The sequence below is a fragment of the Zonotrichia albicollis genome, chromosome Z, assembly GCF_047830755.1.
Source record: "Zonotrichia albicollis isolate bZonAlb1 chromosome Z, bZonAlb1.hap1, whole genome shotgun sequence".
Taxonomy (NCBI): domain Eukaryota; kingdom Metazoa; phylum Chordata; class Aves; order Passeriformes; family Passerellidae; genus Zonotrichia; species Zonotrichia albicollis.
In genome coordinates, this window is record NC_133860.1 from 67,987,368 (window position 1) to 68,001,111 (window position 13,744).

The 13,744-nt window shown below is 34.4% G+C and overlaps 2 protein-coding genes across 5 annotated transcripts in view; one reads left to right on the plus strand and one right to left on the minus strand.

Annotated features, from left to right (window-relative positions):
• The window catches only part of IFT74 (intraflagellar transport 74), a 38,977-nt gene that overhangs the window by 20,210 nt on the left and 5,023 nt on the right, over positions 1-13,744 (minus strand). For 3 of the 4 annotated variants that reach the window (XM_005493130.3, XM_014271345.2, XM_026796975.2), the window contains exons 9-12: positions 3,841-3,979; positions 2,740-2,802; positions 1,962-2,105; positions 876-916 (exon numbers count right to left, since the gene is read on the minus strand). In XM_005493130.3, coding sequence (XP_005493187.2) covers positions 876-916; positions 1,962-2,105; positions 2,740-2,802; positions 3,841-3,979 — 387 coding nt within the window. The remainder of the gene's footprint in view (positions 1-875; positions 917-1,961; positions 2,106-2,739; positions 2,803-3,840; positions 3,980-13,744) is intronic. The other variant, XM_026796974.2, reaches the window with a different exon arrangement.
• On the plus strand, positions 9,357-13,129 carry LRRC19 (leucine rich repeat containing 19). Its single transcript, XM_074533036.1, has 4 exons — positions 9,357-9,557; positions 10,471-10,981; positions 11,177-11,380; positions 12,581-13,129. Exons 1-4 carry the CDS (start codon positions 9,474-9,476, stop codon positions 12,904-12,906), a joined length of 1,125 nt encoding a protein of 374 aa, XP_074389137.1. The 5' UTR covers positions 9,357-9,473; the 3' UTR covers positions 12,907-13,129.

Genomic DNA, 13,744 nt, shown 5'->3' on the forward strand with positions numbered 1-13,744 from the left:
ACCTCCAAAGAAGTACAATATAACTGTTAAACAGCAATAACTGTATTTAGAAAAATCCACTAAGAAATTTTGAAATAAATCTCTCTGCTATGCAATCAATCAAAGTGTGAAATGAAACTACCTTTAACATATTTCTACATAAAATCTCAAATATAATTCTTTGTTATTGTTATTTATTAAAAAAATCTGTTAAACAACTCATTATCCAATTAAAATGCATTAAAAATTAACAAATAATTATAGTTGGAAATATTGCTTAAAAGAATTTAATATTGTTTCTAAGAGATTTTATTAATTATCTCAGTTTTTCTTTCAAGAAAGAGAAACCAAAAGGCTCAAAACCAGAAAATATTGTACTTTTTTATCTCCCCCTCAACACATTACTATTTATTATAAAATTTACTTGACTTTCTGGCGAGTCTTTGGAAAGACCCAGTACCTAAGAATCAAGAAGCAATGCCCTACTACGCTTTAGAATGGAACTTCTGTAACTCTTAGGCTTTAAGAACACATAAACAAACTTAAAAATGTGACTGCAGTGTAATAATGGTTAAATTTCATAGCTGTCTCAGAGGAGCATCTCTTACAAATCAATGTCTTCTTCAGCCTTAAACAAGTTTAAATTAGTGCTATTACAAATCTATATTCTCAAGGCGTGTTCCTAAGGGATGGAAGTAAATGTCTTATCACTACAAATTTGTTTACCTGAAACAGAAGAACATATTCTATTCTCTGTGGAAGGTTAGACTAGTACAGGTTTGAAGATGTGGTGATGTTCTAAAAAGTCTATAGAAATAGACTTTGTGAAGGAACACAACCATATGTCTTTAGGGTGTACATGTAATTTATAGCAACAGTATAATGCAGTTACTCACTGTCTTTCCATGCTTGCAATTTTTTGACTATCATCTTTAACCTACAAAAAAGTTCAACAACTTTAATATATGAAATTAAATCTACAAATGAAAAAAGGAAAATTATAAAAAAATCTGAATTCAAAATACAGAGAATAGAAAATTAGCACTTGAAATCACAAATTTGTGACACAGTCCAATAAAAAGTGAAGATTTAGGCATTATGTCTTCCAAGTGGTTAAAAATCATACTTTAAAAAATGAATACACTTACCATTGGTCATTCAGACCAATAATCTATAAAGTATCAATGGTCAGTTACAATATAGGCCATTGTAAACTGATCCAATTACTCCTGGACTAGTCTACCTGTTCAGTACCTCACAAGGTCTCTGGAGTTAGGTTACAAGAGCTGTTCAACTGGATAGTTTTCCCAACCAACATGAAAACCTCAAAATACCAAATTTGTTTCCTTAAAATAATAGAATGGTTTAGGTTAGAATAGACTTTAAAGATCGCCTGTTTCCAACTCACACTTCCTTCTACTCCCCAGTCCTGCCATGGGCAGGGATGCCATCCACTCGATCAGGTTGCTCAGGGTCCCCATCCAACCTGGCCTTGAATGCTTCAAGGGGTGGGGCATCCACATATTACAGTACCTCACCATCCTCACAATAAAGAATTTTGTCATAACATCTAGTCTAAATCTTCTATCTTTTAGTTTAAAAGAGTTTCCCCCATCCTATAATTTTCTGCCTGCATAAAAGTCACTCGTCCACTTTTTTATAAGCCTTCTTTAGGTAGTGGACTTTGCTATCAGGTCTCTTCAGAGCTTTCTCTTCTCCAGAATGAACAGCTCCAACTCTCTTATCTTGTCTTCATAGAAGACGTGCTCCAGACCTGAGATTATCTTCACAGCCTTCCTCTGAACCCACTACAATAGTTTTGGCTGGACCTGAAATATCCCAACTATTTTTAATGTCAGATTATTTGCACTGCCTAGAGGACTGATAAAGGCAAAGTTCAAACCTAAGTATTTTCAAGTATTATCACCCCAAATAATGCTGGCTTGGAGAATCTATGACGTAACAACATTTCCTATTCTTGCCTGCTTTAGTAATCTCTCTCTTTCCTCCTGTGGAGACTCCATGTTCTTATCCTCAGCAATCATTCGATCTCGATGTTCCTTAAGCTCATGGAGCTTTTCATACAACTGCACAGCTTCCTGCTTCACTGCAGAGTGTGCTATTTCCTGTTGGGAAAAGCAAACACCTACTAGCTGTTTTCAGATGGGAAGAGACCATTGTGGCAATCATGTTTTAGTTAAGCAACACTTACCTATACATTGCCAGTGAAGCTTATTTCTTACAAAAAGCACAGAGACAGTAAAAAGCACTTTATAAAGTACTTTATAAAAAGTAAAATTCATAATCCATATTGTCAATATTTCATTTTCTGGAATAGAATATCCCAATCAGTTACTTCTTGATTTACAAGTTCCTCCTTGGGCCAATTTTCTGAGGAGATTTATTACTTCACAGTTGCAGGGGATTTCAAACTATGTACAACATTCAAAAGGACTGAAAAATATCTAGCAGTATTTGAAAATTATACTTTCTGACCATATGCTTCAGGTCATAGATCCTTTTATTCATGAAAGACCCAGTATGATAAAAAATTCCCTCAATAAGATATTTTTACCCAAAACTGATTAGAAATTATTAGTGGAAATCAGAAAGGCAGATTTGCCTTCCCATACTAGAGCATGATCCTACAGTATCTGAAAATTTAAGGAAAAGAAATTACGCATATTTTTTCAATTGTATTATTCTTTACACTAGCATTCAGCGAAGGTTAGTATAGAGACCACTTGCTATCATACATACAGCTCTTAGACTCTCTTCCTTCACATTTAGTGCATCCAATTCCTGCTGTTGAACAACCAATTCCTAAAGAGGAAGCAAAATGCAAAATTCAGATAAATATTACTACTTAACTAATTTTTTGATCTAAACTTTAGTATGTATCAAATACTGTAAACTGTCCCATTGCTGCTCTTAAAAATTTGAAACACAAGACACTGTCCAGCTCCTTCACATAACTCAGATGTAGTAAACACTTGCTTTCAGCATCCAACTTTTCCATTACTCTTATCATTGTTATTTGCAGTTGGGCTACTACCAAAAAATTGTTTGCACTTTTTCTACTTCTTTTTTTTTTTTTAATCAGTACCACTGATAGAATTTACTATCTGTATTTCAGGAGTTTGGAGTCAAATTTTAAAATCTGAATCGCGACAGTTTCTTCATAGTCCAGAAAGAGACAGGTAAGCCCTGACTACTGATTCAGCTCATTCTAAGACAGATAGGAAACATGGAACTCATCTCTGTACAGACCATACAGAGGAACTTTTAAGACACTATGCTTGAACTAGATCATCCCAGGGAGCCTAGAAGTGCTACTCCTGTTGTTAACATACAGATTAGTGAAGTAACAAACATTTTATACAGCCCAGTTATTTTTTTTGGATACATTCAGACATGCACTAACAATAATAACAATAACAAAATAATAATAATAATAATATTAGAAAAAGCTAGTCAGATTCACTTTTTTACACAAGAAGAAAACATTCTACTCAAGTGAACTACAAAAATTGCTGGGGTTATTTTTCCTTTTCTCCTGCTTTTTACACATGATGAAACATCTAAGTATCCCAATGGCTTTTAAAAACTGCATGTCAAACCCTAAATTCAAACAGAAAATTGTGAACATTATTTCTTCCTAAAGCATGAAATACAAGAAGGCAAAGCACTTGGTCTCAGTCAATTGCCTAATTTCCAGGTACTTCTACAATTGATTAAGATACCAGCAAGCTTTTTTATTGTATTACTCTGTTGTCAATTTCTTCAGTATTTAAATTTTATGTAAACCCCAAAAAGCAAGTTTAAGAAATATTTTAGGTAAGCATAATGGAACAAGCCAACCTGGGAGAGCTTCTCATTAGCAGCTTTTATCTCCAGATATTTAGCCTGATTTTCCTGTGACATGTCTTTCATTATGTCATCTGCCACAATCTTTTCACGCTCGATATCTTCTTCTACAGCTTGAATTAACTTTTCTGTGCTGTAAAAATATAATGTTTTTGTAACTTTTACTGGTAAATACACATTGTAAACACTTATTTCAAACTCCAGTACTCCTTCAGCTTCACTGACATGCTCAGTGTAACAGAAGAAGCCTAGATGCTATAAAAGGGTGTTACCAACTTGTATCCAATCTTCTTGGAACTGAATTAGCAATACACACGTTCACAAAATGTAGAGAAGATAAAGAATTGTCTGCCTTTATAATACCCACATGGTATTTTCCAACACTCCCATACTGTCTATCTGCATTGGTCTCAACACTTGCGAAAGTATGGTACTACCTCTCAATCAGGGAATTTCTAGAGTAACAACAAGCAGTTTGAAGAAAGGAAGTAGATATGAAATTTGTGAAAGCACATAAAGAAAACATAATACAGACATCAGGATTTGACAGTATCAGATGATGATGATGAACAGATTACTTTTTGCAAAGAATTGTTAATTACTTTAAAATGGAGAGTGGTTTCAGAGGTCTGAGCAGTGTAGTTTTTTAACTATGTAATAATTAGGACATTTGATATTTTTTCTTGAATCAGGACTTTATTCTTGTTAGAAAATGGATAGTTTGCAAATTCAAAAACTTTACCATTCCAGCTATAGTGAGCTACAAGCAATTGTCTTAGCAGATTTAAAGAACACATAAAAACTGTTCTCACTGTTTTATGATAAGTCTAGTAATTTCTGTGAAATTCCTGAAAACTAGAGAGTCAACTTGAAAACATACTTAAAGGAAATTAAAACTGAGACCCTGAAGAGTATACCTTAATTCCCTTCATTGTTCATGAAAGATTGCTAAAATGGTTTGCTTATTTCCAGAGCAATTTCTCCTGTTAAAAATTACAAAATCAGCAAAATACCTTCCTGCAGGACTTTTTTTCATCTGTTTTTCATTAACTTTTCCTGAGTTGCAAGATGACAAGTTATAAATTGTGTAAATGACACTATTGGATCAAAGAGTGCAGACAAAAATGACCTCAAGTTTAAGAGATGATGCAAAATAGTGGAACTGCACAATGATAATTCAGGGTAAGGAAATAATGAAAATATTGTAGAAGCAGGGTAGAACTGACATTGGAATGGACTTCTGAAGGTTGTCTGGTCCAACCTGCACACTACTCAAAGCACTGTCACCTACAGCAGGTGTTAGTGTCTTTCTTAGGTTTTCAGTATCTTGAAGGATGGATATACCACAATGTGTTTGGGCAAAGCTTTGATGTTTGTTTACTCTTACAACCAGAAGAGTTTTCCAGATATTTAAAGGGACTTTGCTGTTCTTCATTTTCAGTCATTTTCCTGCCCTTAGGGATCACTGAGATCAGCTCCATCTTTTCAACCCCTGCTCATCAGGTATTTACTTCGATAAAATATCCACTAGGCCTTTTCTTCTGGAGATTAAACAATGACAGTTCTCTCAGCCTTATCCCACAGTATTCATCACTTACAAGGAATTCTCAAAAGAGTTTCAAAAATGTAACCACTTCCAGCAAAAATGCTTTGGACGTGATGATGATGAAACAAATAAAAATCATGATCTCCCACTTAGTTTGGCAAATTTGGAGTGCACTGGGACTGTATAAGAAATACTGGATAGTTGTAACGTGACATTAAATTTAATACCCTCTCGAGACTAAAACTAATTTATACAGACCCACTCCAAATATGAGTCCCTCACTGCACGAACAACTGTTTATAAATGGTTAATTATGTTACATGTGTTAATGGAAAAGAGATTTTTTTAAGCTACATGAGTAGTTTGATCCAAGACCTTTTGGAAGGCATGGAGCTAGGAGATGTCAGGAAGCTTTCATGTTACTTGTTTACTGAGTGCACCTCATGCCTCAGTGTGGACCTAGGAAAGTTGTTGCAAGGTCTTAGCAGTGATAGTTTCTCTCAAATCAAGCCCAACTGCGGACATGGAAGAAAGAAAATTGAGAAAGTGCAGTAAAAAATTCAACAAAATGCTAAGGGTGCTGATTTTCAGAAGAAATCTGCACTCCAGATGTAATTCTCCTGGAGACATTGTAATACGGCTTAGAGGGAGCTTGTATTTGAATACACACACAGTGTCTTTCCTGGAGATCTCTGAAACCTTCAAAAGAGTGAGAATACAGTTTTCTACATGTATAGCAACACCACACTTGAGGGCAGTGAGGTCTCCAAGCTCTATAGGATTTCTCTCATCTTTGCCAGAGATTTAAAGTGTGCAAGACAGGACAAGGAAAGAAACTTTTTTTTCCAGCCCCCTCTATTTAAAGTGTGTGGACACATTACAATGTAACCTCTTTACATGAGGCAATTCTCCTTTTCTTACATGATATATACTCCTGGCTAAATACTTCAAGATGATCCAGCATGTCCTTGAGACTAGAAATGTCTGACTTACAGTGACTCTTCTTCTCTGGCAGAAACCTTGTGAGGGGAGGCTGCAGCTTAGTGATTTTTCAAGAGGCAATAAAAAAAATCAGCAACGGCTGTCACAGAAATACAATTCATTACCAGAAATAATTTGAACACTATGCATGAAGTTGAATCAGGGATGAGGCTTGGAAAAATTGTAGAATGTTTTGAGATATTATGCAAAACAAAAGCACCAATAGCAACAAAGACATAGTGAAGTAAAACAATTTATAATGCCACATATTGGAGAGGAATGGAGATAGAAAGGAGATCACAGAATCAAAAATGCAAGTCTTTTTCTGTCTCCATAATTTCTTTAACTGATTATAACTCAACTTGCTTGTAAATCACCTGTGGCATTTAAACTCACTGCTTCCTCTATGATCTGGAACTTGACACTTCAGCATACTACAGTTAGACTTTCCTATTGGCTGCTGATCCAATTAAATCCAAGATGATTATAAGAAGTTGCTCAACTTAGTCAATCTTTTGCTAAGGATTTTCTAGGTTTATTATTTTTTTACACTGCCTGGTTATTCATGAGGTACAAAGGTTGAAGAAAAACAAAGTGCTGTTTCACCATATTATTTCTTGCCACCACACTGAAAAATCTACACATGTGTACATACGATACCTCTCAGAAGCAACCAAAAGGTAAGATACTTGGCAAGTCTAATTCAAAATGCAGGCAAAGATTTATTACTGTAACTTTGTTGCTAGACAAGAAGCCAACACATCTCAAAGTACATTAAAATTTCAGGAATTACTATGAACCTTGGACATGCTGAGTTGTTAAGTAAATTCTACTCCATTAAAAAGCTGGGGAACAGACTCTGAAAACCAGATCAATTCTATAAATCACCTTCCCAGAAAATTCATTACATTATCTTTAAATCATATCATTTTCAAAGTTCTCAGAAAGAAATTGTTAAGAAGGCTCTTCTAATTACAAGGAAATATCAAAGTGCTACCAATGTACTGCCAGTGTTTTGCCAGGCTAAGTCTCTTTTCAAAGCACTTAGTTTGAGCAGCAGCTCATAAAAACTGGTTCCAGTAAAATGCTAAACTGCAACTAAAATTACAGATTCTTTCCTGTTCTTTTACTGATTACACAGGTTCACACACAAAAAATGCAGGCAGTCACATTTGTAAGAAATCCCTACCTTTTCAGCAGAAACTTAAGTAAGAGTTAGAAGTTATGTTTTGTAATATGTACAACTTAGATTTTTCAACTTGTTTGTTATTAATGTACAGATTAATATTAAAAACAATACCTAATATATTTTCCCATTTTATTTAAGACAGCTCTTGTCTTCTAATCTGAAGACTACAATAATACTATTAATCTGTATTTATAAATTGCCAGATTAAGATCTGCTCTGTTTCTGAACTTACAGGAAGCAGTATCTTTAAAGTACAAATAAGCTGCAAGATCCAGATGTTAAAATGGCCATTTTGGGAGTTCTCAAAGAGCATCATGTCTTCCATTAACAATACACAAACTGAGTAAAAAAACATGCAGGCCACCAGTACCACCACTGACAAGTGCAAAACTTAATACAGAACATAATTCCACAGGGGCTGCTGCTAGCACCCCTTACCCCTGTGAGGGATGATGGCTAAATGGTAAAAGGTTTATGAACTTCCTCTGTATTCAGTATAAGTTTCTGACAACAATGGATCAGAGCATTTTAAGTGGCATTTATCTTCCTCTTCTTTCCAAGAAGTTATGAAATTTCCAGGCTGATTCAATTTAGGTGAATGAGGTCAATACTCTGGCATGCAAATATATAAAAGTTATCAAATAGACTTAATCAGTTTGTTCTATGACCCCATTTATTTCATTATGATCAGCAAAGGCCTTCCAGCACTCATTTTAAGGACTGGTGGAGGTTTTGTAAATCTGACAGGCTGCCTATGTTTAGCACTGTTTGTAATTAAACTTCCTCATGTAATTTCCCCCACTCTTTTCTATTACATTCAGTGAATATTCTGTACAGCTCACTTTAAACAAGTATCTTACACTTTACCTTTTGGGTTTCTATTACTTTGCAAGATAGAAATCTGGCAAGGAGGTACTAATATTAACTTGACACCCTATCTTTTCAGATAAGAAAAGATTAATTAAGAAAAACTGGAAAAATTAAAGGTTCATTACCTTTTACATAACATTTTCATTCAAGTATAATGAATGGCATAAACAGGGACTAACTTAACATCTCACAGATATGGTGTAACATTTCTGCTCAAAATTAGTAGATACTATAAATAGTGTCTGATTCAAAGGCAATGACTGAGAGATCCTTTCTTTGAGGGATGGTAATGTCACAGTAAATACCATTTGTAGGACCTTTCCTAACTTTCAAAAAATAAGGCTTGAATCTGTACAAGAATTCTGTCAATAGAGATTGAACCATGTTTACTTAGTTCCAAAGATCAGAGCAACAACTATACCTTCGTGACAGAAAAGTGCCAGTTTATGTCATGTTATAGGTTACATTATGGACAAGAAAGAGATGAAAATATTTATCTTCTAAGTAAATATTCACAAAAATGCTTAGTAACTTACATAAGAATGTAAAAGAAATCTGACTAGAGAAACCAACAATTCTCTAGTAGAGCACTCTGCCTCTGTCAGAGCAACAAGAGAAATTGTATGGGGAAAGCAAGCAAGCTTCAATACTTTCTGCAGTTTACTCCAATCATAGCCTTCCAGGTACGCATAACTGCTTTAACAGGGATAATAATGAGTACAGCCCTGCCAATTTGTTTTATACATTTATGATACTCTTCTCTATTAACCTGTCTAATCAATCCCTTTTCTAGTTGCTGATACAGTCAGCAGACTGGATTTTAGGTTTGGCTCAATTAAGTGAAAGCTGAATTCATTAATTCTGATAACCCCTGTTTTTTTCAATTAATTTTGCATTACAAAGTATTTATGTAGAACACAATTTATTACACTATCATTGAAATAACTGTATCTAATTATTTGTTTAACAATCACTACAGAAGACACAGGTATAATTCTGGTCTTGATATGTAAAAGTGTTGTTTTTTACTAGGCTCCAAACATGAAACTCTATTGGCTTGTGATCTGGGCTGGAACATGGTTTTTGAATCCAGTCACTGCTGACTGCAACATTACATCCCAAACCGTAAGTTTTACATTGATCTGAACTACCCTTACTTTTGAAAGATACACATGAAGTAGAAGGCATTTTAAAAACTGTTTCATAAACATAAAAGTCCTGAAGAAAGAAATACAAAAATGCAAGTAAGAAGTGGTTTTCTGTGTAATGGACAATTAGCTGATGATAGTTGTTGTAAGTGGGTAAATAACACTGAAGCATATTTGACATTATTTTGTATGTCAAATTCTTCCAAAGAAGAGGAATGCCTCTTTACATATTTAAATAAATATACTCTTTTCAGAAAACAAAAATATTTCAAGGTATTGAGAGTAAAGACTCAAATCAAAAAAGACTCTAGCTATGCTAACCTTTAACACAGAAAACCAAAATGAAGTTAAGTGCCATAGCATACATATATATAACAAAAGTTTAGTTGAAGGTCTGCTCTAAATATGTTATTTTAAATTAAGAGTAAACGTAAATTAAAAAAAAAACATTTTAGAAACTATATTTTAATTCATTTACAGTCTTGAATAAATCTCCTCTATGACACCTTCTTTCCAGATTATGTAGGAAAGGCATTATTTTTATACCCAACAAATAATACATTCCAAATATTAATATTAATTCCAAAATGGTATGACAAACTGGTTACATTTTGGATGATCATCACATAAAGACTCATATATCTAAGCACTAAGTTGTCTGGAACATCAGGTCTCTAGACACTAGGAGGATTCATTCCACTCTCTCACCAGACCATGAGTTAATTAAGAAAGATGTAGATAAAACTTAATGAAGAGCAATATAACTTTTCTTTTAAAGTGACAGCATTAAAAAATAGAAGATCATTTTCTCTTGCCTTTAAGAGACCTCACTGAGACACCATCTTTAGCAGCCTTTTCTATGGTATTTAATTGTTCTATTTTTTCAACAGGTTGCTTGTGAGGAGTCGGCAAAGAACCTCTTTAATATCTCCCTCAACCTTTTTCAAAATGTTACTAAATTAAGCCTCAAAAAGATCAAAATCACTTTAGAAGATCATGACAAAGAGATTCTTGGGTGTTTTATTAACCTCACTGAACTTTATCTGAATGAAAACAACATTACCGTACTGAACAATAACAGCTTCTACAATCTGAAAAATCTCATAACTCTGGATATTAGCAACAACTGTATTAGCACAGTTCATAAAGCAGCATTTTCAGGATTAAAACAACTCTCAGTGTTGAATCTATCCTATAACATGATTGCTCAACTGGATTCTGATACATTTACTTCTCTAGAAAGTCTGAGAGTTTTAAATCTACAGTATAATTTTCTGAAACATTTTCATATAAAATCACCCTTTAAACTGACTAAAATTGCTTTAGCTGGAAACCCATGGATCTGCTCCTGTGACCTCCTTGACTTACAGCTACGGCTAACTGCCTCCAATGTGACATTGGGTAAGTTTTGGTAAGAGCAGCATTTAATATTTTTTTACATCAAATAACTTTACTGTGCATTTTTTTCTGATGTGGATAAAATCAATCATCAATTTACCCATATTATGCAGTAATACAATAGCTATCCATGAGATTTTTTTCAAGTGCCAAAAAATTACCAGCATCTCATAGCCTTTTCACTGCTCACATTCACAGAAAATGAAAGCAACACCACATGTACATTCCCAAACAGGGAAAAAATCTCCATCAAGATGGCAGCTATCCAACCAGCTGACTGCATAACTGAAAATACTCCTTTAGAAAACCCTGTAACTTCCACTCCTGCTGTTAATCTTAGAAGTAGCGCCTTAACAGCTCTGACTACAAACAACATCACTGGAAACAATGGAACACGTGCAGGTAATACACAGATATTTCACTTTACTGCTTATGAGCTGTTTGACTTGCTGTTCAATGACTTTATAGTGATTTGCATCCCTAGTACACTCTGACTTTTCCATAAAAGCCAGGGCTACAAAGCAGGCATATCTCTATGTCCTGGTAAACAGTCACAGACATTGCAGTGAATATTAAGGTCTATTGAGTAGGTGTTCAAAACAGATAAACCCCACAACTCTCAAATTATGCTAAAAAACGATGATGAAATTTCAAAGCCCTAAAATTCAGATAATTGTCTCGATCTCTGCCTAACAGAACTAGGGAAACAACTTTCAAAAAAAAATTGCTTTTTCCAAAATAACTGCTTTCTAGATGTAGTTGTCTTCCTAAAACATGATATCATGAACTTACAGATTTTACTCCCATCCTAACTGTGCTCAGTATAAAGGATGTGAATGTGCCTGCTGCACACTCTCCGGAAATTTCAGTGATAGTCTCCTCACCTTTCAATGTTAATCTGACATGTCAGTTAACCCTTCCATCCTGAAATGCTTTACTTCCTTCTTCTGGTTAAAGCAAGAAAATTATCTACAGATATATACACAAATTATAAGCTTACCACTGTGACATGTTTCTTTAGCTGTATCACCTTATAATTTATTTATAGGGTAGCGGTGAGTACACAAAAGCAGCTTCTAGATAAAAACTACTTGCAACTACAGTTTACTGAAATTTTTATTGTTAAAGAAGCACAGCTGAAAGGATATGCCAAATAAAAGGCATGATACTTTAGGGTTCAGACATTACCATCATATAAAACTTAAAGCCTAGGAAATAGAATTTGAAGGCAATTACTGATTATTTTTTTCCAAAGGTTATTCCTGGAATTTAACTTTTGAAAAAAAAAAAAATTATATGTATTTATTATCTTTTATATGCCCCCAGAGCTTTGTCTTTGAAATACACTTTGAAACAATTATTTTTTACAAATATGCAAGGTAGATTTATATTGCTGGGAAACATACTATGCACATACATTATTAGTCTCTGTTACTGACTCCCTAACAACACAGCAACAACAAAGCTCTGGAGACACTCAGTCATTCCCCTACCAATGTTTACTTGGTGAATTTTCAATTTAACTATGAAAAAAATCATACTTGAACTCTTACTAGTATTCCTCATGAAGATTACTCTTCTTTTTTTCCTGTTTTTTTTAAGATTTACCGCTTGTTGGCAAAAGCTGGACCTTCCTAGCAGGTGTCCTAGGGTTTGTCCTAGGCACCACACTCCTGATTCTCACTGCTGTAAAATGCCCAGCATGGTATCACTACTTGATCAGCTACCGTCACCGTCGTCTGGAAGAAAATGACTCAGAGATGTTTGAACAGGAGTTCTCAGCTGACATGAGTCCTTCTCCTTCAACATCGGGCACAAGCAGTGAAGAACCCATTGTAATATTTGAGAAAGTTCATGCATGTAGAGATGAAGAAGATGGATTTATTGAGGATAAATACATAGATATTTATGTAAATGAGGAGCGTTAATGTCTTAAAGAATGGATGTTGAACTGACATTTCAAAAATGTAGTACACTTGTACTTCAATTTTATGTCTTATTACATGCAATACAGAATGCAGCCTATCTCCTTTCATCTTGCCAAATTCTTAACAAGATTTTGCTGCATCAATCAGGAAGTTAAAAAAAATGGGGTCACATGCATGCATTATTGGCACAACAAATACTTTGGAACTTGCAAAAATACTCATAATCCACTTTTTATAAAAACATATTTGGCTACTTATATTGGGGGGCTTACTATATATTCTTTAACATGAACAAAGTAGCAGGTGAAATTGGCATAATTATTAATGCTGCATAGTGAAGAGGTCTAGAAGAGAAAAATAATTTCTCTAAAATGCTAAAGCAGACCACAGCCAGACTGGGGGCTGGCTCCAAATCAATCAGAGCTGTAACAGCTCTGAAGTCTATTAGGCAAAACTAACACAATCAGAGAAGGGAGCATTTGGGTACTTTTTGACCCAATTAGCACAGCAAGAAAGACCAACTGCTGTATTCCCAATAATGCGTATGTACAGTGCAATAAAAAATTACCCTTACTGCATTGCTACTGAATCAAGTATTTTCTCTTCATATTTTCTTAATACTTAAAAATTAATTCATTCAGGGTGGAACAGACAAACTTGTGAGCTGTTGAAATCTACAGTATTAATACAATGTGACATTATTAACTGATAAATTTGTTGCTTTGGAATGGTTATTGATACATAAAATCTCATTGCTGAGATTGCTTTCACTGGCAACAAGCAGGATCACATCTTCTCCTGCACCTATCTTGTGCCTAAATTAACTACCCCAAAAACT

What these genes read in the sequence shown, in the direction of transcription:
- LRRC19 (XM_074533036.1), top strand. Translation starts at nt 9,474, where the DNA reads ATGAAACTCTATTGGCTTGTGATCTGGGCTGGAACATGGTTTTTGAAT. An exon ending in TGCCTCCAATGTGACATTGG is followed by an intron (nt 10,982 to 11,176) that starts GTAAGTTTTGGT and finishes TCACATTCACAG; the next exon opens with AAAATGAAAGCAACACCACA. An exon ending in AAACAATGGAACACGTGCAG is followed by an intron (nt 11,381 to 12,580) that starts GTAATACACAGA and finishes GTTTTTTTTAAG; the next exon opens with ATTTACCGCTTGTTGGCAAA.